This window comes from Agelaius tricolor, unplaced genomic scaffold (genome assembly GCF_023055355.1).
Source record: "Agelaius tricolor isolate 1412-34295 unplaced genomic scaffold, bAgeTri1.0.p SCAF_15, whole genome shotgun sequence".
Lineage (NCBI taxonomy): Eukaryota > Metazoa > Chordata > Aves > Passeriformes > Icteridae > Agelaius > Agelaius tricolor.
In genome coordinates this window covers 20,973,652-20,995,855 of record NW_027269275.1, presented here as the reverse complement: position 1 = coordinate 20,995,855, position 22,204 = coordinate 20,973,652, and the positions used below count along the sequence as shown (strand labels likewise).

Genomic DNA, 22,204 nt, shown 5'->3' with positions numbered 1-22,204 from the left:
TTTTCCAGTGTCCCTTGCAGTTCTTCCTGCATGTTTATAAAACATGCAGGAAGAACTGCAGGTGTGATCCCACAGCCTCGGAACGGAGCCGGTGGCAGTGCAGCACATCCCCAGGCCTTGACTCCCCAGGTTCCAAAGCAAAGTTCACATCCAAGCCTGACGAGAAGCACTGGGGAATTCTCTCCTCCCTCCAGGCACGTGGAGCACGGTCAGGGTCAGAGGCCGCTCAGAAGCACAGGGACCCGAGTCACTCATGAACCCCGTGGTTTCCCTTTGTGAACTGGCATTTGTGGAATTTATTTCCTTGCACTTGCAGCACAGGTACGAGGCTGGGCGGTGCATGTTTGTTTAACAAGTGCTGAGGAGGCAGAAGGGCCGTGCTGTCAGTGCTAAGCTGTGAGCAGCACTGGCTAAAGGTTGAAGCTGTGTGCAGGGAGAGCCCAGCCAGTCACAAATCCCTCTAAAGGGAGCTCAGGTGAAGTTCTCTGTTTGGACAAGGCCATACATTCACCTCTCCAGATATTGGGATGTAAAAGGCTCAGCCTGTTCTGAAACCTCTCCACAGTCACCTAGTCAATATTAAATATTAAATATTGAGCTGCTGCTCCTTTTGATCCTTTCTGTCTACCTTTTCCCAGTCATCAGGGCTGTTTCCCTGATTCTGTGTGTAATCCAGGATTTTGTGTATTTCCAGCTCCTTGTTGTGCCAGGCAGCCCCACTCTTGGCACCTCTCCAAACCAATGTCTTTCCTTCTAGATCCTTCCCTTTCCTTCTAGATCCAGCCCAGTTCCAATGGGATGAGTTACCTTTGCTCAGATTGGTTCAGAGTTTCTGTAATCTACTTCATGGGTTTCTTAGTAAGAGCCTTTGTGCTTCCTCCTCTCCATCCCTCATGCCCAGAGGGTTTCTCTGTGGGTTTTCAAAGAAATCTCATGACCCTCCCCACATTTCCCTTGTCCCCTGTACCATTGCTCCACTGCTTTTCTAAGGCCAGAATGGTCCTGGAAGGGACCTTAGAGCTCCCCCAGTGCCACCCCTGCCATGGCAGGGACACCTCCCACTGTCCCAGGTGCTCCCAGCCCCAGTGTCCAGCCTGGCCTTGGGCACTGCCAGGGATGCAGGGCAGCCACGGCTGCTCTGGGAGCTGCTGTCCTGTCTGGTGCTCCAGCACAGAGCCTGCTGACCAGGGACCCTGGTGCTTTTCCTGTTCTGTTTCCTGCTCTAACTCCTCCAGAAGGATGTGACAGGCACGAGACCACGGCCACATGCAGATCCTGTTCCCTGGAATATTTTCTTTCATCTGTAATCACTTCATCAAAAGCCATAAATCAGTGAGGGGAGGCTCCAGCGTACAAGTGCGGCTGCAATTTGTGCCTTCCTGCCCAGTGCTTTGTTTGGCACGTGGAACTCCAAAGCTTTTCCTGAAAAACTGATGGTGACACCACAGGAGGACTCAGTGAAACTGGAAAGTGAGGCCACTGCCATTCCTGGTCCTGCTTCCATCATCCCTGCTTCCTCTTTGTTTATTGGAGATGATTCAGGGAGCAAAGCAGTGGGTTCATTTTTGTATTTTCTCTGGAATTCACCATTCCAGGCTTGTTTTCCAGTCCTGGGTGCTGTTAACACACTGCTGGCTAAGGCAGACCCTGAAGTGGTGAGGGAGGGAAGCCTGGATTGGGGTGCCAATGCTGTGCCCTCCCCAGCTCCAGAAACACTTGGAATTGTGTTTCTGGAGCTGGGGAATTGTCAGGAATTGTCACCTTCTCCAGCTCTGCTCTTGTGACATCTGTCATGTCACCACCTCATCCAAACCCTGCCAGCAACTGCAGAGACCTTGGGATCTCAAATCTGCCAGGTAGGATGGCAGGTGATCTCCTGAACATCCAAAGGGGTGACACCTTCCCCAGAGGGCACTGGAGGAGGAGATGGCAGCCCAGAGGGACACGGACAGGAGGCAGAAAAAGGAGGCATGGGGAGTTTTCCCAAGTGAGACCTGGCTTGGCCAAGGCAGGTAGTTCTCGAGTGGCTTTGTCCTGTTGTCTCATAGAGGAATGTCACTTTGCTTCCCTTGGGAAACAACTTCAGGACTCTCTTTCCTGACCTTTGTGTAAAAATGAGTGAAATTACTCAAAATCCTAAACTTGTGCAGGGCCAGCGGGATCTGCTGAAGTGGTGGCACATGTGATGGAGCCGTGTGGATCACAGAGCTCCCTGGCACCCACGGGATTTTCTGCCCAGGAGAGCAAAGGCAGCCTCTGAAGGGCTGGGGCAGGACTGGTCTCAGCTGTCCCTGGGGATGTCGCATCCTTCAGGGCATTCCAAGCGTGTCCTGCTCCCACCCTGCTCCCCAGGGCAGTCCCCCCGCCCCAGGTGACCCTTCTGCCTCACACAGATTATTTTTATCTTCCTTTGTTTGCCAATAAATATCCCTCCCAGTTTTTCTGTTTTCCATCTGACACGCGGATTTTTTCCCATGTGTGTTTCCTCCTGTCCTGGCCTGGGGCAGAGGGAAGGGAGGATCCCAGATCACCTCATGCCAGAGGAATTTTCACGTGCTTTTCCATCTCAGGTGAGAGAGCCTCCAGGACAGAGTCAGGAATGTCCCCTGGGCCGAGGAGACACCCCATGATCCCAAGGATCAGCTCCCAGTGCCTTCGCCTCCAGGCACCACTTCTGCTTGGGAATTAGGGAGCTCGCTGGGAAGACAGGACTTGGAATTCATTACCCCGGTCTGAGTGACTGTGGGACAACCCATGCCCCAAAATCCTGCCCAGGGTCTCGGTTTCCTGTTCCAGGCGAGGGGGATCGGCAGGAGGCTGGAGCACAGAGCACAGGAGAGCGGGGTTTGTTTGGAAGACCAAAAAAAGGCAAAAACCCGTGCGTGCACAGGCAGGGCGGCACTGCCAGCTCCGGGTGACACGAGTTTAAAACACCCAGGCCTGCTCAGGTGACACACTCGCTCAGGGGTCTCAGCACTTACAGGTGGGCGTTTCGCTGCTGTGGGTGCCGTGGGACGGGCAGCGGGCCGACCCCGAGCCCGCAGGCACCGGCTGTGTCCCGGGCTGTGCCCCGGGCTCTGCCCCCGCCCGCGCCGCTCCCGCTGCCCTTGCCGCCGGGGCCCGCCATTCCCCTCCCAGCCAGCAGACGGCGACAACGCTTAGCGGCGGCTTTGGCGCGGTGCACGCCGGGAGCTGTAGGCGTGGCGGAGTTGGCGCGATGCACGTCGGGAGCTGTAGGCGTGGCGGAATTGGCGCGATGCGCGTTGGGAGCTGTAGGCGTGGCGGAATTGGCGCGATGCGCGTTGGGAGCTGTAGGCGAGGAGCCCGCTAGATAAGGCCGCGCGCCGAGGGTCCTGTGGTACCGTGTTGGTGTCGTCACTTCCGGCGCGCTGGGGCCTGGCGGGATGGCGACGCGACGGCCGACGCGGCGGGAGCGGGACCGAGACCGAGACCGGGACACCGAGGGAGACCGCGACCCCGAGCCTGACCGGGCCGGGATGGCGGCGCTCCCTGAGAAGACCGTAAACCGCTGGGTCCTGCAGTTCTACTTCCACCGGGCCATAGAGGCCTACCGCTCCGGGCGCAACCGGGATTTCCGCCAGTTCCGCGACATCATGCAGGGTGCGCGGGGCCGGGCCGGGGGCGACGGGGCCGGGCCGGGCCGGGGGCGGCGACGCCCAGAGCGCTGCAGCCCTGACCAGCCGTTTGTCCCATAGCGCTGCTCGTGCGGCCGCTGGACCGGGAGCCGGACATGGCCCAGATGCTCCGCATAATGCAGCTGCTGTCGCGGGTCGAGGAGGGCGAGAACCTCGGTAGGCGCCCGGCCCCTCCTGCGGGCTCTGCGCAGCCCCGGTGCTGCGTTGCAGCCCGCTCTGCTTCCCCTGTCCTGTGTCCGTGTCCCCGCAGCTCCCGGAGCTGTGTCCCTGCACAGAGCCGGGCCCTGGGCTGGAGCCCTGCAGGTCCCCGCGGGTGAGGGGTGGCTCCTCCTGTCTGTCTGTCTGTCTGGGGGGCTGAGAGCAGCATCCGGGGCTGGCAAACCCAACGGCCTGGTGACTCTGCTTTGCCTCAGGGCTTCCAAAATGCTGCCCTGATTCAGGGCTGGGCACCTGGGACTGCCTCCAGTGCTGCTTCCTGAGTTTCCCGTGGCTGCTGGGGGGCAGGAATTGCAGTTCAGACACTTGGTAGTGCCTCAGCCCGGCTGTGGGGTTTTGTGGCACACCTGCGGGGTGGATGGCTGCCCCCGTGCAGGTGAATAACCAGCTCTCTGCAGGGAAGCACCATGACCCCTCCCCAAATGTATGGATGCCAATTCTTACAGATTGCACCTTCGACAAGGAGTCAGAGCTGACCCCCCTGGAGTCGGCCATGCTGGTCCTGGACTTCATCCGTGAGGAGTTCTCTGTGGCAGACAGGACGATGGAGGCGGTGCAGAAAATGGTGAAGGAAGCTGTAAGATCTTTTCCTTTCTCAGTAAATATGTGGTGCAGCTTTTGCCTCGTGTGGGTGCTGGTGGGAGCTGCCTCACGTGTGGGGTTCCCTCATTGTCTGCAAGCTCTTACCTGCAGTGATGGGGAGTTCTGAGTGCAGCTGGCACTGAGCTGCTCCTGTGCCCTGCTTCAGTCTGTCCTTGTTGTCCTCTGCAGGCTATTGTTGTTTGTATCAGAAACAAGGAGTTTGAAAAGGCTTCTGATATCGTCAAGAAGCACATGGGGAAGGAGCCCAGGAACCAAGTGAGTCTGTGCTGGGATGAAGTGGGAGCTGCTGGTGTGTCCAGAGGGGGTCTGATGTGTCCTGGGAGGTTTGGGCTGAGGAGGCCAAAATGGAAACAATCCTTCTGGAGTGCTGGTCCCTCGGTGCTGCATGTTTGGGTTGGCACCTTGGAGCTCCCTCTGTCACTCAGCTTTCCTCACACACCTTCGTGGGCCTTCCAGACATCGCCATTTATCCCTTGATGAGCCTCCAGCTCAGCTTCCCAGCAGGTTCTGGGAGCAGCAGGAGTCCCCATTCCTGTTCCTGCAGGCAGTAGAGATCTTGGGCCCTGCAGGCAAGGAGAATTCCTGAAATAAGGTGGTTCTGCTGCTCCATGGTTGCTGTCCTGTTCCTCTGGCCTTTTCCCAGCCTCATTTCAGTGTTAACTGGTTGTGCCTGGAGAATGCCAAGCAGGAGAGGCCCAGTCCTTGCCCACACCCTCGCTGTGGCTGGCACTGATTGCCCTGTCCCTGTCCAGAGAGTTCTCACCTGATCCTATGAATCCTTCTCCAGAAGAAGAAAAACGAGTGGCTGGCTGTGATCCGGGAGAAGAATCCCTCTCATCCAAAGGTCAAAAACTTCTCCTACGAGGAGTTCCAGCAGAGCATCTTTGAGTTCCTGAGGGGCTACATGGATGACTCGGAGCCGGCCCTGCTGACGGTGTGTGCCCTGCAGCACCCTAAACCTACAGCACTCAAAATCCAGCCCCTTCCTATGGGGTTTATATGGTCAGAGAAGCTGTTCCATCTATGGAATGCCTTTGGGAGGGGATAAAATGGAATGGGAGCATGAGGAATCGTGTCTGTAATGTGCTGTGCTTTTTCTGTTTTCAGTTATTGAAAAAGACTTTGGACTCGGAGCACGCCAGCAAAGCAAAATCCTCGCTGGGGACCTCTGAGTCTGCAGATGGGCTGAAGGACCAGGCAGCAGCTCCAGAGGCCTTGGCAAGGGCAGAGGGCCCAACCAACTCTCCAGAGGCCTTGGCAAGGGCAGAGGGCCCAACCAACTCTCCAGAGGCCTTGGCAAGGGCAGAGGGCCCAGCCAGAGCTCCAGAGCTTGCAGGAGCAGCAGAAGACCTGGAGGGAGCTGCCAGCCCTGCAAAAAGGGCAGCTGGTCCCACAGCAGCTCCAGAGATGATGGAAGAAGCTGGTGGCTCTGCAGCAGCTGTGGAACCTATGGAAGTAGCCACTGATCCAGCAGCCACACCTGAACACTTACCAGCAGCATATGATATCCTGAAGGGCACTCCAGAGCCCATGGAAGTAGCTAAAGAACGAGCAGCAGCCCCAGAAACCCCCAGGGTGTCCACCAGGGAATCACCAAGGTGGGCACAGCAGTCTGGCTCTAGATTGTGGATGCAGTTGGCCTCAAGGTCTCTTCCAAGGGGTAATCCCCTGTGTCCAGGCAGCTCCTAATTCCCCAAATGCCTGCCCAGGCCAGCCCAAGGTGGATCCTGGGGAAGGTGTTGAGTTTGGGTCAGTTGCTGACAGGAAGTGCTGCAGTGACAGGGAGGGGCAGTGGCTGCTCTGGTGGAGCAGCACTGGGAAGGGCAGGGGGCAGTGGAGCAGGAAGGTGTGTTCTTCACACCTGGGCCACTGTGCTGTGTGGGAGGGAGTGCTGGAGGGTTGGGAATGCCCTCTTCCATGGATTTGCACTGCAGGGCCAGGAGTTGGGGATGCCAAGTGGCAGGCAAGGCTGCATTTTGGGGCAGCAGAGCTCCCTTGGCAGTTTCCCTACAACCCTCCTGGTTGTGTTTATTTTATAGGCAGCCCCCTGGAGCTGTAACCTCGTGTGGGATTTCTGTTCTGAGAGAAGCTTTCAAGATCCTGTCGGACTCCGGGGACTCGGACGCCCTTTTCACCCAACTGGACCAAACAGACTTGCCTTCCCCCAAGCAACTGTCTCCTTCTGTATCCCACAGAACCAAGAGATGCAGAGAAGTGGAGAATCAAGCTTCTGAGACCTCAGAGCCTCCTGAAATACCCCATAACATCAAAAACTTGTTCAGCATAAGCAATCTGATCGTGGAGTTGGACGGCTCGTCCAGCAAGTCGAGCGAGTGCCCCGACTCTTCCCAGGAGCACGTGGTCTCTTCTGCCTCCAAACCTGCTCCCAAACTGCCTGATGAGCCCTTGTCTGCCCAGAGTGAGAAGTATGAAGCCCCTCTCGTGTGCTATTGTCTGCTCTGCCCCCAGACTTGTCTTGCTGGTGTTGGTAGCCTGAGCACCAAACCCTGGCCCTGTGTCCCAAGATGAGTGTTGACCTTGCCTGCCAGCCCGTGTGGAACTGGGCACAGCAAACCCTCTCTTGCCCATATGTTTGGCTTTAAAATTAATTATGGGTTAATGAAGAGGAGAAAATGTTCAGGTCCTGCTGCTAGTGAGGTGCTGCAGCTGGTTCTGGCAGGTGATTCCAGTACAAGGAACACATTTTTCCACACTTCTCCCACCTTCAGCATCACTGGCCAGAGTCTGTAGGAGCATCCTTCTCTTGCTTCCCACCTCTTAAGAAATACAATGTCCAGGGGCTGGCTCTGCTTGCTTGGTGGCCCCGCACCTTCTCCTGAGCCAGTAGCCAAAGTAAACCCTCACCTGATTTCAGGTCCTTCCAAGGAAGGTGGAACAGCTCCTGTGGCACAGAGGAGAAGGACAGCTGGAGTGATGAGGATGAGCTCTTTGCAAATGCAGGTATGAGAATCCCCCTGGCAGGGATTACCTGTGCTAATGCTGGCAGGGGGTCACTCACAGGGGTCCTGCTGCTGCCTGGGTGGCTGAATTTTGAAACCAGAAGTCCTGTGGAAAGGCTGGGATAAAGGAATTGATTGGGGTGTATTGCTGTCACAGGGTGCTCTGACTGCACAGCTCAAGGCAGCCTCTCAGGGAGGTCTGTACCTCCCAAATTATGGGAAATGTAATTCTCTCCCTTGTTTTCCAGCATCACTTGAGAAAAACAAAGCCTCCAACAACTCTGGCTCCAAGAAACAGGTACGTGGAGCCTTAGGTGCTTCTAGCAGGCCCTGCAGTGGGGCAGTGTCCCTACAGTCTCCATGATAAAAGAGGCTGGAGCTGGGCCTGTCCTGCCTGCAGGGCACTGGGAATTTGCCTTTGGTTAAAGCAAGGTTTGCCAAATTCCCTCATGCTGAGGCTGTTGTTCAGCTGAGGGACACGCATCTGGCAGCTGTTACCCAGGAGCAGGTCCCACGTTGGTGCCACCAGGACCTCTCCTCCTGGCCCATAGGAAGGCAGCTGCTGCACCACATCTGCAGTGCTGGGGTGTTGTGTGAGCTGCCAGGACCCTTCTGCCTTCCCTGCTGCTCCTGGCACGGCTGATGAGGGCAGCAGGCTCCCTGCCACGCAGCTGCTTCCTTGCTCTTTGCAGAAATGGACCATGGAGGAGAGCGAGTGGATCAAGGAAGGGGTGAAGAAGTACGGGGAAGGGAGGTGGAAAACCATCTGCCTGAAGTTCCCCTTCAGGAACCGCACGTCTGTGATGATCAAGGACCGCTGGCGGACCATGAAGAAACTGGGAATGCTCTGAAGTTGGGAGCCACGGGACTTTTGGTTTTTGGACCTGTTTGTTTTTTGGAAGCTGGAGCAGAGTGCAGTCTGTGCCAGTGTGGGAAGTCCCTCTGACACCAAACCCATGGCAGAGAGGAACCCAGGAGCTTTGTGCTCCAGCTGGATCTGCAAAGATCAGCGTGCTGCACATGGCAGGGGCTGTGCAGCCTCTCAGCATGAATCTAGATTGAGACTTCTTGTCCACCTGGCCACTGCAGCCTCTGGAATGAATCCCAGCTGTTTGCTCTGCTCAGGTGTGAGCAGAGGATGATCTCATAGGTGACTATTTTTGTGTTTATTGTCTGTTCACTGAATCACTTGTTTCAGCTGTTTGCCATCACTCCCTTGTGGAACAGGCAGCACTGAGTCCCAGCACTTCTGTGGGGAAGAGATCCAGGCAAGAGGATCTACTTGGTTTTTTTTGGGGTGTTTTTTCCCCATTAATGGGGACTAATGTGTGAGGAGAAATTCCTTCCTTCCAGCTCTGAGGCTTTAAAAAGCTAAAATTACTTTGTGTTTCAGTACTTGGAACTGTTTGTTGTTTCCATGCTAAAATTTTTAGTTTTGTCTGACTTTTGTCATGTTTTCTTTGAACTTTTCCTGGTAGTACCCTTGCTGTGTATGAGCTCCAAGAGTGCCACATGTTCCTGCCTTCAAGTGCCAAAGCTGGAACAGTCATTTGTAAAATAAAGATCCTTTTTTGTTTAATAGCAGGAGTTGTAAAAGTGTGAATATCTGCCTCGTGGGTGGAAATGCAGCAGAAGGGCACGGAATGTGGGGCTCTCCCTTGCCCTCTGGGAGAGCTGGGTCGGGAGCAGCACTGCCCTGGAGCTGTGACATGCTGGTGTACGTGGGAAACAGGAGTTTCTGGGTTAGGTCAGGGGTGTGATACAGGGGCACTTGCTAAATTTAGTTTCTAAGTTTCTCTTGGCTGCTGTTCAGCCAAGCCAGGGCTGGGAGAAGTCTTGTCTAGGACCAGCTGCTTCCCCCTCTGTCCTTCAGCTGCAGGTGCTGCACTGAGTGTCCCTTGTCCCCTGGCTGTGGCCATGCATTTTCCTCCCCTTCCATAAATCCCTTCCCTCGAGAGCTCTGGGCACAGGAGCACCAGGTCAGAGATGTGAGTCACTGCTGGCCAGGGAGGGGCAATGCCAGTTGGTGGTGCCCTGTTGGCAGGAGCTGTGTCCTGTTCTTGCCTTGTCCAGGGCAGGCTCCTGCCCTGGCAGTGCAGGTGTCCGAGCTGCAGCTCACACAGATCACCTTGAGCCGCGGTGGCCGTGCTGTGGTTAATGATTACCCCGTGCCTCACACTGCCCTGCCCTGCCCTGCCCTGCGTGGGGAGCCAGTGCTGCAGCCCCGGGGAGCAGGAGGATGCTGCTGCTGCTGCTCCTGGCTCTGCTGGGCCCCGCTGGCTGCCCCAGGACAGAGCCCCTGAGCGGTGGCTCCAGCCAGGAGCCGCTGTTCCGCGGCACCGACCGCTACGACTTCGCCATCGTCATCCCCGCCGGCACGGCCGAGTGCTTCTGGCAGTTCTCACACCAGGGAGGAAACTTCTACTTCAGCTACGAGGTGGGTGATGGGGACCTGTCCTGGGACATGGCTGACACAGCCAGAAAAAGGCTGGGCTGGATCCACCCCGTGCTGGTCCTGTGGCACATGGCATCTCAGGGACTGTGCCTTTCCTAAGGCAGTATTGTGGAATTGTTTGGGTTGGAGGGATCTTAAAGCTCCTTCCATCCTCTGCCATGGGCAGGGACGCCCTCCACTCTCCCAGATTGCTTCAAGCCCTGTCCAGCCTGAGGGTTGACAATTGCAGGGATGGGGCAGCCACAGCTGCTCTGGGCACCCTGTGCCAGAGCCTCCTCACTCTCACAGGAAAGAGAATCTTCCAAATATAACCACCCTAATCCCTATCCATCATCAATCCTATGCATTTTTTAAACTACCTGGTTTAAGCTCATGAAGTGGTGCTGGGAGCTCTGGCATTGTTGGAAGCTCTGCCCTTCACTGCCTGGCCAGAGGCTGTGGCACAGCTGAAGCTGCTGGCACAGCGAGTCCCTGAGCTCTGTCCCCTTCCCAGGGAAACTTCAGCACTTTCATCTCCTGTTTACACTGGGCTGGCTGAAGGAGAGCCAGGGCATGGCTGTGCCTGGCAGTGGCAGCTTTCCCCCAGCTCTGTGCTTGGCAGAGCAGCCCCACAGGAACACGTCCTCAGGGCTTGGCACAGCTCCATCCCCACACAACAGGACCCACGGATCCCCCTCGGGTGTTCCCTGCCTCCAGGTCCAGCGGGCGACGGGGATTGGCAACAGCAGGAGCATCCTGGTGACAGCGAGTGACCCCAATGGCTTCCAGCTCGGAGTGTCCCAGGACGTGCGAGGACAGATCAACTTCCTCACCAAGGACACAGGTGAGGCCCAGCCCCTGCAGCAGCTCTGAGCCCGCCCAGCCAGGGCTTCCCAGAGCAGTGATTGCTCCTGCGGGGGCTTGGGCTGAGCGCTCGGGATGTGTCTGCCTGGGGCCCTTCCACCAGGGACCAACTACCCCCTTCCCTCTGCAGGTTTCTACCAGCTCTGCCTGGACAACCACCAGAACCACTTTGGCTTAATGCAGGTGTATCTCAACTTTGGTGTGTACTACGATGACTTCAACATGGAGCACAAGCAGCCAGCAGAGAGGAAGGAGCTGAACGACACCCTGGAGGCAATTGGGGTGAGGGTCAGGGTGTCCCAGCAGAGCAGGGATGGGCATGTCCTGCCCAGGACACAGAGCAGGGCCTTTGCTCGGGCTGAGCTGCAGCACTGAGCCCCAGAGGCAGCTCTGAGCACAGCTTTGCCTCTCCTGCAGGCGAGCATCCAGAAGCTGCACATGCACACCTTCCACATGTGGCGCTTCTACAACTTTGCCCGGATGAGGAAATGGGCTGACTCCTTCCTCCTGGAGTCCAACTACAACTACATCAACTGGTGGTCCATGGCCCAGAGCTGTGTCATTGTCCTCTCTGGGGTGCTGCAGCTCTGCTTCCTCAAGCGCCTCTTTCATGCGCAAACCTCGGGCAGCCAGAGGTGCTAGAGCAGGGCAGGGACCGCCCTGCAGAGCCAGCTCACCTGGCTGCCACTGTCCCACCACAGAGCAGGAGCAAAGGCTGGATTCTGCTTCCAGGAGAGGCTGGAGAGTTTCCCCTGCTCCTGCCTCAGCTCTGGCCCTGGCATCACCCCGAGAAAATCAAAGGCCACACTGTCACCTGAGTTCTGTGTGCTGTGTGGGTTTGTCACATCCCTACCCACTGTGTCTTAATGGGCCTTTTCTACCAAACTCCCAATAAAGGAACCCTTGGCAGAGGCCGGGGAACAACTGCTGCCTGCTAAAGCCATCCAGCCTCTGTGAGACTAGAAGCTGCTGCCCCCTCCCTCCCTCCCCTGAAGCTCATATTCATTCTGAGGCTCCCCCCAACCTCATCAGTCCCTCCAAACACGCCCCAGTGTGTCACATTCCCCACAGGAGGAGCGAGGACTGACTCCCCCTGGACCTCAACACCAGACAACAGGCACTGAAAAAAGGATCAGGCTTTATGTGACACGGCTGGGGCCAGGGCCCGTCCTGCTATGGTGGCAGCAGCCCCCTGAGGGCTCTGGGGCTTTGTGCTGGCAGCTCCCCACACTTCCCTCCCATTCTGGGTGGGCTTCCCATACCCACGGTCCAGGACAAAGTCCATGCCAGCCCGGAGCACTCACAGACAGAGCACGAGGGTCCCTGGGGGTCCCCGAGGGTCCCTCACGTCAGCGTGTCCTCATTCCGCACGTACTCCCCAACGTCAGCTTGGTGGAACACCACGATGGCCAGGGGGTCAACCTTGCGGCACTCCTGCGTGGACTTGGCGGCCACCCCAAAACCCTGGGGGTGAAGGGGACGTGAGGGAGGGTCTCCCATCCCCTATCCCCCCTCAGCCCCGGCGGGGCCCAGGTGCTCACCAGTGGGACGTCGGCCATGGAGTACACCACCACACCCTGGTACTGCGCCGTGCTCTCCGTGATGCGGCCCAGCCCCGACTTCAGCACGTGGTTCCCATAGAGGAAGGACTGCTCGGAGCCCGGCTTCACCCACACCTTGTACTGCGGAGAGGGGCAGGGCTGTGAGGGACCGCAGGGTGGGCAAGGGCTGCTCGGGGCTGTGAGGGGCTGCTCGGGCCATGGGGCTGCTTGGGGCTGCTCGGGGCTGCTCGGGCCATGGGACTGTGAGGGGCTGCTCGGGCCATGGGGCTGCTTGGGGCTGCTCGGGGCTGCTCGGGCCATGGGGCTGCTTGGGGCCGCAGGGTGGGCAAGGGCCGCTCGGGGCTGTGAGGGCCATGGGGCTGTGAGGGGCCGCTCCGGGCCGGGACCCACCTTGGCGTAGGGCGCGAGGAAGTCCAGGGCCGTGACGCTCAGACGGAACTTCTGGGACTTGGTGAACTTCCCGAAGCAGGTGCCCGGCGCCACCAGGCTCTCCCGGGGCACGCTGGCTGCCAGCTTCAGCAGCTTCTCACTGCGGGAGTGGGGCAGTGCTGGGCTCGGCCAGGCATCACCCCGAGCGGGGCAGTGCTGGGCACGGTCGGGCCGCACCGGGACCGCACCGAGACCGCCCGCTCCCCGCCCCGCCCGGCACTCACCTCAGGTAGTACACGCGGTCCCGGTGCAGGCGGAAGCAGTAGGTGCCATCGGGCCGGTCCACCAGCAGCTGGATGTTCTCCCCGATGCTGCAGGACAGACCCATGAGCCCGGCCCGGCCCGGGCCCTCCTGCCGCGGGACCGCCGGGGCCCGGCCCTCCCGCTCCGCCGCCCGATCCCCGGTGACACCACCCCCTCGGTCAATTTGGTCTCCCCGTTCCCCGGATCCAGCCGGCCCAGCCCTCCCGGTGCCCATCCCTTCTCCATGCCCGGTCTCGCCCGATTCCCTGTGCCCATCCTTCCCGGTCCCCTCGGTCCCGGCCCCTCACTATTTCCCGAGCTTCTCGAACACCGCCCGCGTCTCCGCCTCCGTCAGCGGCCGCATCTCCCGCGCCGCGCCGCGCACGCGGGGCCGCCGGGGCCGGAAGTGCCCGGACCGGACCCGGCGGTAGCGGAAGTGACGGACCCGGAACCGGCGGGCCCGGAGGTGACGCGGCGGCCGCGGCGATGGCGGCGGCGGCGGCGGCGGAGGAGGCGCGGCTGCTGGCCTGGCTGCGCGGCCCGGCGGCGCCCGGCGGCCCCGAGCTCGCCGCTTATGTGTCGGAGCTGGCGGCGCTGGGGCTGGCGGAGCTGGGCCGGGAGCCGGCGCGGTTGGCGGCGGAGCGGGCGCGGGTCGGGGCCGAGACGCGCCGCCTCGCCTTCGAGCACTACCGAGCCTTCATCCGCTCCGCCGAGTGCACCGGCCGCGCCGGCCGCGGCTTCGGCGGCATCGAGAGCCGGCTCGGCAGCCTGCTGGAGCGGCTGCCCGCGCTGCAGGACGCCTGCCGGTGCGGGACGGGTACCGGGCATGAGGAGCGGCGGGCAAGGGCCGGGGATGGGCTGGGCTGGGCTGGGGACCGAGAGGTGCGGACCCCACTGAGGGTCGGGCCGGCTGGGAGCGGCCGGTGCGGGTGGGAGGGTCGGACCCACCCGCTGCAGGGAGGGCTCTCCGCTGATGCCATCCCGGCCCGCAGGACCTTCATGCGCGATGCCGAGGCCATCGCCTGCAGCCGGCGCATGAACAGCCTGACCCTGAACCGGCACACGGAGATCCTGGAGATCCTGGAGATCCCGCAGCTCATGGACACCTGCGTCCGGAACGGCTACTACGAGGAGGCGCTGGAGCTCACAGCCTACGTGCGCAGGCTGGAGAGGAAGCACAGCAGCATCCCCGTTATCCAGGTGAGCCCTGCGCTGTCTTTGCCCCGTGACTGAACCCCGTGTTATCCCACCCTGTGCTCCAGGTGACCCCCACGCTGCCCCGTGTCTGTACCTGCCTGAAGGCTCTGTGTTCCCCAGGGCATCGTGGACGAGGTGCGCCAGTCGGCGCAGCTGATGCTGAACCAGCTGATCCAGCAGCTGCGCACCAACATCCCGCTGCCCGCCTGCCTGCGTGTCATCGGCTTCCTGCGCCGCATGGACGTGCTCACCGAGGCCGAGCTGCGCGTCAAGTTCCTGCAGGCACGGGACGCCTGGCTGCGCTCCATGCAGGCCTCCATCCCCGACCACGACCCCTACGTGCACATCACCAAGACCATCGAGGCCTGCCGCGTGCACCTGTTCGACATCGTCACCCAGTACCGCGCCATCTTCTCGGACGAGGAGCCGCTGGTGCCGGCCGAGGCGGCGGCGCCGGGCGAGGGGGCCATCTTCCACAGCTGGGTGCTGCAGAAGGTCTCCGAGTTCCTGCGCACGCTGCGGCGCGACCTGGAGCGCGGCGTGGGCGGCCGGCTGGACTCGCTGCTGGGGCAGTGCATGTACTTTGGGCTGTCCTTCAGCAGGGTGGGCGTGGATTTCCGCGGGCAGCTGGCTCCCCTCTTCCAGCGCGTGGCCGCCGACGCCTTCAGCAAGGCGGTGGAGGAGGCGGTGGAGAAATTCCGGGAGGAGATGAATTCCTACACGCTGATCTCGGCTCCGGCCGCGCTGGGGGGTGGTGCAGGAGTGCCGGTGCCCACAGCCCAGCCTGGGACGCTGCAGCCCCCCATGGTGCTGCTGGACTTCCCACCCCTTGCCTGCTTCCTCAACGGGCTCCTCGTGGCCTTCAATGACCTGCGGCTCTGCTGCCCCATCGCCCTGGCACAGGACATCACCGCCTGCCTGGACAGTGCCCTTGGTGAGGTGAGTCTGGGGACGGAGCTGGGACTTGTCCTGGGAGATCATGGGCCAGGTTTGTTCTGCATCGGTTGGGAAAGCTCTGAGATCATCCAGTCCAACCATTCCCCCTGCACTGCCAAGGCCACCCCTAACCCATGTCCTCAAGTGCCACAGCTGTTAAATCTCCCCAGGGATGGGGATTTCACCACTGCCCTGTGCCAGGGCTAGACAGTTCTCCTGAAGAAATTTTCCTAATATCCAGCTTAAACTTCCTGTGGTACAACTTGAAGCTATTTCTTCTTGTCCTGTCCCTTGTACTTTGGGAGCAGAGCCCAGCCCCACCCCGGCTGCCCCTCCTGTCAGGGAGTAGTAGAGGATGAAAACATCTCTCTCAAGCCTCTTTTTCTCCATGGTAACTCCCCCCCCAGCTGCTCCTTGTGCTTCAGCTCCTTCTCCAGCTCTGTTCCCTTCCCTGGACACACTCCAGCCCCACAAAGTGTATCTTGGAGTGTCCCAGAACTGACCCCAGGATTCCAGGTGTGGCATCACTAATGCCCAGCACAGGGAGATGGGTGCTGCCCTGGGCCTGTGGCCATGCTGCTGCTGGTACAAGCCAAGTGCCATTGGCCTCCTTACCCACCTGGGTACATGACTGTCATCAGGTAACCCGTCTGCCTCTCTCTCTCTCCCCAGGTGACCAAAACCATCCTGGCCTTCCACCGTGCTGAGGAGGCGGCTTTTAGTGGGCGGGAGCAGGAGCTCTTTACCCAGTTTTGCACAGCCTTCCTGGAGGACCTGCTGCCTTACCTGAACCGCTGCCTCCAAGTGCTTTTCCCTCCAGCACAGATTGCACAGGCACTGGGTGAGATCTCAGGGTTTGGTTTTCCTTGTGGGGGGGAGAGGACACCCATGGCTTCCCCCTGGCACTGAGCGGGCCCTGTCCTGCTCTTGCCCCCTCCGTGGGGTCTCGTTGCCCACAGAGCCCCTGACCCCTCTCTCCCCATCCCCAAGGTGTCCCCCCCACGCAGCTGCAGCGTTTCGGCCGCCTGGGCCGCATCGACGTGGCCGCTCTCAGGGAGCCGCTGGCTTTCCTCCTTCCGCCGGCACCGGGCGAAGAGGAGCCGTCCCCGGAGACCGCCCCGGACCCGGAGGGGGAACACGCGGCCGTGCCCACCGAGCCCGCGGAGAGCCCCTCCGGGGAGGCTGCGCTGCCGGGTGCCCCGGTGCCCACGGGGTAGCGGGGCTGCGGCCCCCGGTGTCCCCGCGGGAGCCGCCAGGGGGCGCTGCGGCGGGGCGGGTGCGCGCGCACGCGGTGCGCCATGGCGGTGGCGGCGGCGGGACGGGCCCTACCGGGACGGGCCTTACCGGGACGGGCCCTGCCGGGGCTCCCGCTGCTCCCGGCCCGCGCCTGCGAACACGCGGCGGGCTGGGACCGGCGGGAGCGCTCCTACTGGCGGGCGCTGCGGCGCCGGGTGCTGGGCCCGCCCGTGCCGCCGTTCGCCGCCCCGGTGCAGGTGGGAGCCCCGGTGCTGCGCGGCGCCGCCGCCGCCGTGTCCCCGGAGCAGCTGGGCGGCCCCGAGCTGCGGCGGCTGGCGGCGGCGCTGGCGGCCGGGCTGCGGGGCCGGCCGTGCCTGGGGCTGAGCGCTCCGCAGCTCGGGGTGCCGCTGAGGGTCTTCGCCGCGGAGCTGCCGCCCGCCCGCTGCGCCCGGTACCCGCCGGCGCTGCGCCAAGCGCACCGCATCGAGCCCTTCCCGCTCCGCGTCCTCGTCAACCCCGCCATCCGCGTCCTCGACACCCGCCTCGTCACCGGCCCCGAGGGCTGCGCCAGCGTCCACGGCTTCTCCGCTTACGTCCCGCGGCACTGGGCCGTCCATGTCTCCGGTACGGACCGACCCGCCCTGTCCCGGGTGGGACCCCGCAGCTGCCCCTCCCTCGCACGGGTCCCTTCATTCTCTGATGGGTTCCCAGCACTCTCACAAATCTCACCAGACGCAGGTCCCCCACTCTCACACAGTCACCCTGTTCTCTCACATCTCCTCCCACTCTCACACGGGTCCCCCTTTTTTCCCCTAATCACCCCCCAACCCACGGCTACCCCGGGTGCAGGTGTGGACGAGCTGGGGGTGCCGGTGAGCTGGGAGGCAGTGGGCTGGGCTGCCCGGATCATCCAGCACGAGATGGACCACCTGGATGGGATCCTCTACATCGACCGCATGGACACCCGCACCTTCACCAACGTGGGCTGGATGGAGCTGCTGGACTGAGCCTGGGCAAAGAACCAGCGCAGCTCTGGGGGCTCCCACTCAGCTTTATTGCAGCCAATACAGACCTGTGGCCTCAGCCTGGCTCCGGCCCTTCCTGCCCACGGGTGGGCACAGGGAGGCAGCCGCGGTCCTGCCCTGGGCACCGGGAATTCCTTGTGGGTCTAGGAACAACCTGCTGCCAAGGCTGTGCAGGGGAGGGGCAAAGGGGGCATCCTTCCCTCTGGGGCTTCTTTGGGGCTCATGGTCACAGTGTGGGCACAGCACAGGGGGCACCGGGATGGGGCTGGGGGGCAAAGAGGCTGAGGGGAGCCCAGGGGCTGCACAGCACGACAGGAGGTGTGGGCAGGTGGATGCCATCAGCTGGTGGCTGCTCCATCCAAGCAGCCCCCTGTAGGCACAAATCCCTGTCTGGAATGGCTGGAGTGCGAGGGACCCCCACCCCCCTGGGACAGGCAGAGGCCTTGGCTCTGGGTCATTGCATTTTGGGGGACAGGAGGTGGGTCTGGGCTGAGCCCCCTGGTGGGGGCAGAGCCTTGGGGAGTGGCTGGGCACCAGCTGAAGCACTCAGATTGTTTTTATTTTCATATAAACAAGACAGAACCCAAAGCAGCATTAAGTTAAAAAATAAAAAAAGAGCAGGAAGAAGAGTGGAGTGCAGCCAGGGAGGGCCCCAGCTGCCCAGGCCATGCTCAGACCCACCCCGCGTAGTGTGAGCCCCGGGCCGTGTCCCCGCAGTGCAGTGGGGCAGGAGTGAGCAAACACCAGGCAGTTTGGCACCGGGGAGGGGGGCACAAGCAGGGCCTGCAGCTGCCCCAACCCCACAGCCCCTGTGCCCCCCGCCCTCAACCTTCCTGTCCAAAGTCCTCCGTGAATTTCTTCACTTTGAGGAGATCCTCGGCATTGACGGTGGGGCGGGTGGTGGCCAGCGAGCGCAGCATGTCTGACTGCAACACAGGTGGGTGGGCACATGGCTCAGACCAGGCAGGGGCACGGGACAGGGACCCCCATGGCCATGAGGCACCTCTGCCCCATGGCAGCAGCACTGACCACAGGTGGGAGCTGCCTGGCAGACCCAAGGCCCTTTCCTGTCACCCAGCCCTCTTCCAGTGGGGTAAACTGGGGGTTTGTGTCCATCCCCAGGAGCCACAGCCCTGCCTGGCCCTCGGCCTGGAGGACAAGCAGAGAAGTGGCCAGGCCAAAGCCATGGAGGGGACACTTACCATGCAGACAACAGGCTCCATCAGCTTGTCACTGGGCACCTCCATCCAGGTCATCTCAGTAGCCCCAGGGTCCCCGGGCGAGCATGGCGTCAGGAGATCATCCACGATAGCACCGGGGGTGGTGCGGGAGGGGCCACGGACCTGCACAGAGCCAGCGGCACGTGGCACAGAGCTGGGGTGGGGGACAGCAGCCACAGTGCCCTCCCCTCCCCAGGACCACCCCCACTCACCTTCTTGAAGTGTGTGGCCGACTGCACCTTGCGCACGGGCTGCATCAGGGCGTCCCTGACGATGATGCTGATGTCGGCCCCCGAGTAGCCGTCGGTCTTGCGGGCCAGCTCCTGGATGTTGGCGTCCGTCAGGGAGTGCGGGGTGTTCCCCAGGTGCAGCCGGAACATCTGCGCCCGCGCCGCCTCCTCGGGCAAGGGGATGTAGATCCTCTTCTCGAACCTGGGGGCACGAGGGGTTAGCCCCAGTTCCAGCCCTGCTGGGGGGTGCCACAGGGGCTGCATGTGGGGCTCACCTTCTCCTGATGGCCGAGTCCAGCACCCAGGGGATGTTGGTGGCACCCAGCACCAGGATCCCGTCGCTGCTGTTCCCCACACCTGCAGGCAGATGGCTCAGAACAATCTCCAGGGATTCTCTGAGTCCCCAGGTCCTCACTGCCTCGTCCTGCTCCCACCCATCCCTGGCACGGGCCCCCACCCACCCTGCATCTGCACCAGGAACTCGGTCTTGATGCGCCGCGCCGCCTCGCTCTCGTTCTCGTTGCGGGAGCCACACAGCGAGTCCACCTCATCGATGAAGATGATGGAGGGCTTGTGCTGCCTCGCCAGCTCAAACAGGTTCTTCACCAGCCTGGGAACAAAGCAGGGCATGGGGTCCCCGCTCAGAGACCCTCCTCAGCAGCACCAGGGCAGCCCCACGTTCCTCCCATTCTGAGAACCCCACACTGGCAGCAAGGGAAGTGCCACACCAGGGGCTGTGCAGCCCTTCAAGGGACTGTGCTACCCCCTGGGACCCTGCTGAGGATTAAAGTAAATCTAATTATAGGGTATCAGAAACTAATAATGTAGAGTTAAGTTTAATTATTACTTGCTCACAGCTTGGCAGGGGTGAGCTCTCCTCAAAGCTCGCTGTAAGTGAGCTGTAAATGAATTCTGAGCATGGACAGATGGGAAACTTTCAGGTGAGAGCTGCAACTCTGGAGGGCCCCAAAGCTGCCCCAAGAAGGAGCATGAGAGCAGTTAATTAAGACAAGGAAACAGAATCCAGTTAAGTGTTAGAAGACCCCAGTTTAAAGTCGCTGTTGAACTGAGAGGTCTGAAAAGATGAGGGGGCACAGGCTGTGAGGGAAGAGGCCCAGAGATTGCTTTGCTCAGATTCCCTCACTGAAGGCACCAGCTCCCATTTCCTTAATAGCCCCGTTACTGGGGTCCCCTGATGCTGGTGGCCCCTGCCCCAGCCTGGCTGGCCGGAGCACAAGGAGCCAGGCTGTAGCCATGTCCCTGCTGCCAACTTACTTCTCACTCTCCCCCAGCCACTTCGACGTCAGGTCAGAGGATGACACAGAGAAGAAGGTGGAGTTGTTGGCCTCAGTGGCCACAGCCTTGGCCAGGTAGGACTTGCCAGTGCCAGGCGGCCCAAAGAGCAGGATCCCGCGCCAGGGCGTGCGCTTCCCTGCAGCAGAGACCAGGGTCAGCCCCGTGCCGGGATCACCCATGGAGGGGTCACCTCCTGCACAGCCCCTTCCCACCACCACGGCCTCACCTGTGAACAGGTGTGGGAACTTGATGGGCAGGATCACAGCCTCCTTCAGGGCTTCCTTGGCTCCCTCCAGCCCGGCCACATCGCTCCACCGCACGTTGGGCTTCTCCATCATGATGGCACCTGTGAGGGTGTGACTCTGCTCACATGGCCCCACAGAGATGGGCACAGAGAGCAGTGAGAGCCAGAGTCCCTACCCACACCCCCAGTCCCGCCTCCCCTCAGCACAGCAGCTGTTTGAGGCGAGCAGCCCACAGGAACACATCCCTGGGCCCCAGTCCCACAGCCTGTCCCCCTCCCCACAGCCACCCCTGACCGGGCTGTCAGTGAATCCCTCCTAACCCCAGAGCCTTGAACCCATCACAGCCTCTCTCACCCATCAGCTGCTCCTGCAACTTCTTCTTCTCAGGGTTCTCGCCCTCGCTGTCACTGTCACTCCTGGGGACAGGGGATAGGGCTCAGGGGTGGGACTGGCACTGGTGTGGCAAGGGCGGTCCTGCCAGTTCCGTGGCCAGACAGGGGATCCCTCGCCCCCCCCGTCCCCCACGCACCCCTTGTTGTCATTCTGTGCTTCTCGGACAGGCCTCTTGCCGTGCCGGTCCTTGCCCCGCAGGTACTCCTTCAGCTTCTCGGCCCGGTCCAGGTACTGCACGCACTTGGCTCGGATGCTCTCCTTGGCCTTGTCGCTGTGAGCCTCATCTGCAGGGACCCGCAGGCGTCACCCGAGCCCCCCGAGCGCCGGAGCCCCCGCGCCCCCGGCCGCTCTGTCTCACATTTGATGGCGTGCAGGAAGTACTCCACGGCGTGCTGGTACAGCCGCAGCGCCTCCTCGTAGTTCTTGGCCCTGTCCTCCTCGGTGGCTTTGGTGACCAGGTCGATGGCCTTCTGCGCGGGGGGAGCGCCGTGAGCACCGGGGCCCTCCCCGCCGCCAGGGGCCGGGCCGGGCCCGCCCGCACCGCGGCTCTTCCGCCGCGCCCACCTCCCTCCCCACCGCGCCGGCACCGGGGCTCAGCAGGGCTGGGCGACCTCAGCCGGGCCCAGCACCGGGGCCGGGTGAGGCCTTTCCCCGGCCGGCACGGCGCCGGGCCCCGGTGAGGCCTGTCCGCTGGGCCGAGCGGAGGCCCGGGGGAAGGGGGCGCGGTGTCGGCGCGGCCAGAGCCCCAGCCCCGTCCCGGTGCCCGCGGTCGGTACCTGCAGGGTGGACGTTGTCATCGCATCGCCCGCTGCGGCCGCTCCGGCGGCCCCGGGACGGCGGCGGCGGCGGCGGCGGCGGCAGCGACTGCGGCTGCGCCCGGCCGCGCGCCCCCTGCCGGCGGCACCGCAACCCGCACCGAGCGGCGCCCGGTGCGCGCGGCGAGCCCCGCCCACTGAGGGGCGTGGTTTGCTGATGCCGCGCCCAAAGCTATTTATGTTCTCGTGTGGGCGTGGTTTTACTGACCACGCCCATTAAGACTCCGCCCCAGGGAGTCGAAGTGCGCGGGAACTCCCCAAAAACACGTGAACAGGTGGGGGGGAGGTGGGGGGGGGGGGGGGGGGGGGGGTGTTCGTTCATGAGTGTTTACATGTGTTTATGTGTGTTTGTGTGTGTTCATGTGGGTTTGTGTGTGTGTTCGTGTGTCTGTGTGTGTGTTTACATGTTCATGTGTGTCTGTGTTTGTGTGTGTTCATGAGTGTTTATGTGGGTTTCTGTTCATGAGTAGGTTCTGTTCATGAGTTTATGCAGGTTTGTGTGTGTATTCATGAGTGTTCACATGTGTTTGTGTGTTTGTGTTTGTGCATGTGTATGTCTTCGTGTGTCTGTGTGCATGTTCATGACTGTTTATGTGGGTTTGTGTTCATGAGTGTTCATGTCGGTTTGTGTGTGTTCATGAGTG

The 22,204-nt window shown here is 61.3% G+C and overlaps 5 protein-coding genes across 8 annotated transcripts; 3 read left to right on the top strand and 2 right to left on the bottom strand.

Annotated features, from left to right (window-relative positions):
• The first annotated feature begins 3,347 nt into the window (after positions 1-3,347).
• On the top strand, positions 3,348-9,019 carry TERF2 (telomeric repeat binding factor 2). Of its 2 annotated transcripts, none has more exons than XM_071440910.1 (10): positions 3,348-3,621; positions 3,717-3,812; positions 4,319-4,449; positions 4,644-4,730; positions 5,263-5,409; positions 5,583-6,073; positions 6,515-6,901; positions 7,351-7,436; positions 7,684-7,733; positions 8,128-9,019. In XM_071440910.1, exons 1-10 carry the CDS (start codon positions 3,405-3,407, stop codon positions 8,284-8,286), a joined length of 1,851 nt encoding a protein of 616 aa, XP_071297011.1. In that variant the 5' UTR covers positions 3,348-3,404; the 3' UTR covers positions 8,287-9,019. The 2 variants fall into 2 exon arrangements, with proteins under 2 accessions (XP_071297011.1, XP_071297012.1); XM_071440911.1 differs by having other exon boundaries at positions 3,350-3,621; positions 6,671-6,901.
• A 655-nt stretch (positions 9,020-9,674) lies between these two features.
• Positions 9,675-11,845, top strand: TMED6 (transmembrane p24 trafficking protein 6). Its single transcript, XM_071440918.1, has 4 exons — positions 9,675-9,872; positions 10,587-10,713; positions 10,864-11,015; positions 11,151-11,845. Exons 1-4 carry the CDS (start codon positions 9,675-9,677, stop codon positions 11,373-11,375), a joined length of 702 nt encoding a protein of 233 aa, XP_071297019.1. The 3' UTR covers positions 11,376-11,845.
• Positions 11,846-11,851: 6 nt separating this feature from the next.
• NIP7 (nucleolar pre-rRNA processing protein NIP7) lies at positions 11,852-13,418 on the bottom strand. The gene is made up of 5 exons (XM_071440917.1): positions 13,276-13,418; positions 12,949-13,035; positions 12,686-12,824; positions 12,275-12,415; positions 11,852-12,197 (listed from the first exon to the last, which is right to left on the bottom strand). The coding sequence occupies exons 1-5, from the start codon at positions 13,329-13,331 to the stop codon at positions 12,078-12,080; spliced, it is 543 nt and encodes a 180-aa protein (XP_071297018.1). The 5' UTR covers positions 13,332-13,418; the 3' UTR covers positions 11,852-12,077.
• Positions 13,419-13,453: 35 nt separating this feature from the next.
• On the top strand, positions 13,454-17,419 carry COG8 (component of oligomeric golgi complex 8). Of its 3 annotated transcripts, XM_071440914.1 has the most exons (6): positions 13,454-13,773; positions 13,960-14,167; positions 14,285-15,103; positions 15,773-15,941; positions 16,091-16,289; positions 17,214-17,419. In XM_071440914.1, the coding sequence occupies exons 1-6, from the start codon at positions 13,454-13,456 to the stop codon at positions 17,341-17,343; spliced, it is 1,845 nt and encodes a 614-aa protein (XP_071297015.1). In that variant the 3' UTR covers positions 17,344-17,419. The 3 variants fall into 3 exon arrangements, with proteins under 3 accessions (XP_071297015.1, XP_071297016.1, XP_071297014.1); XM_071440915.1 differs by lacking the exon at positions 16,091-16,289 and having other exon boundaries at positions 17,186-17,419; XM_071440913.1 differs by lacking the exon at positions 17,214-17,419 and having other exon boundaries at positions 16,091-16,474.
• A 480-nt stretch (positions 17,420-17,899) lies between these two features.
• On the bottom strand, positions 17,900-21,680 carry VPS4A (vacuolar protein sorting 4 homolog A). Its single transcript, XM_071440916.1, has 11 exons — positions 21,522-21,680; positions 21,104-21,215; positions 20,882-21,029; positions 20,707-20,768; positions 20,334-20,453; positions 20,087-20,243; positions 19,273-19,421; positions 19,087-19,168; positions 18,794-19,013; positions 18,564-18,704; positions 17,900-18,287 (listed from the first exon to the last, which is right to left on the bottom strand). The coding sequence occupies exons 1-11, from the start codon at positions 21,540-21,542 to the stop codon at positions 18,186-18,188; spliced, it is 1,314 nt and encodes a 437-aa protein (XP_071297017.1). The 5' UTR covers positions 21,543-21,680; the 3' UTR covers positions 17,900-18,185.
• Between the last annotated feature and the right edge of the window lie 524 nt (positions 21,681-22,204).

Coding starts and splice junctions, on each gene's coding strand:
- TMED6 (XM_071440918.1), top strand. CDS start 9,675: ATGCTGCTGCTGCTGCTCCTGGCTCTGCTGGGCCCCGCTGGCTGCCCC. Junction 9,873..10,586: donor ACTTCTACTTCAGCTACGAG/GTGGGTGATGGG, acceptor CCCTGCCTCCAG/GTCCAGCGGGCGACGGGGAT. Junction 10,714..10,863: donor CTTCCTCACCAAGGACACAG/GTGAGGCCCAGC, acceptor TTCCCTCTGCAG/GTTTCTACCAGCTCTGCCTG.
- COG8 (XM_071440914.1), top strand. CDS start 13,454: ATGGCGGCGGCGGCGGCGGCGGAGGAGGCGCGGCTGCTGGCCTGGCTG. Junction 15,942..16,090: donor ACAGATTGCACAGGCACTGG/GTGAGATCTCAG, acceptor CCCATCCCCAAG/GTGTCCCCCCCACGCAGCTG. Junction 16,290..17,213: donor CCCTCCGGGGAGGCTGCGCT/GCCGGGTGCCCC, acceptor GGTGCCGGTGAG/CTGGGAGGCAGTGGGCTGGG.
- NIP7 (XM_071440917.1), bottom strand. CDS start 13,331: ATGCGGCCGCTGACGGAGGCGGAGACGCGGGCGGTGTTCGAGAAGCTC. Junction 13,036..13,275: donor TTCGAGAAGCTCGGGAAATA/GTGAGGGGCCGG, acceptor TCTGTCCTGCAG/CATCGGGGAGAACATCCAGC. Junction 12,198..12,274: donor CCATGGCCGACGTCCCACTG/GTGAGCACCTGG, acceptor CTTCACCCCCAG/GGTTTTGGGGTGGCCGCCAA.
- VPS4A (XM_071440916.1), bottom strand. CDS start 21,542: ATGACAACGTCCACCCTGCAG. Junction 21,030..21,103: donor CTTCCTGCACGCCATCAAAT/GTGAGACAGAGC, acceptor GGGTCCCTGCAG/ATGAGGCTCACAGCGACAAG. Junction 18,288..18,563: donor TGGAGCCTGTTGTCTGCATG/GTAAGTGTCCCC, acceptor CCTGTGTTGCAG/TCAGACATGCTGCGCTCGCT.
- TERF2 (XM_071440910.1), top strand. CDS start 3,405: ATGGCGACGCGACGGCCGACGCGGCGGGAGCGGGACCGAGACCGAGAC. Junction 4,731..5,262: donor GGAAGGAGCCCAGGAACCAA/GTGAGTCTGTGC, acceptor ATCCTTCTCCAG/AAGAAGAAAAACGAGTGGCT. Junction 6,902..7,350: donor TTGTCTGCCCAGAGTGAGAA/GTATGAAGCCCC, acceptor ACCTGATTTCAG/GTCCTTCCAAGGAAGGTGGA.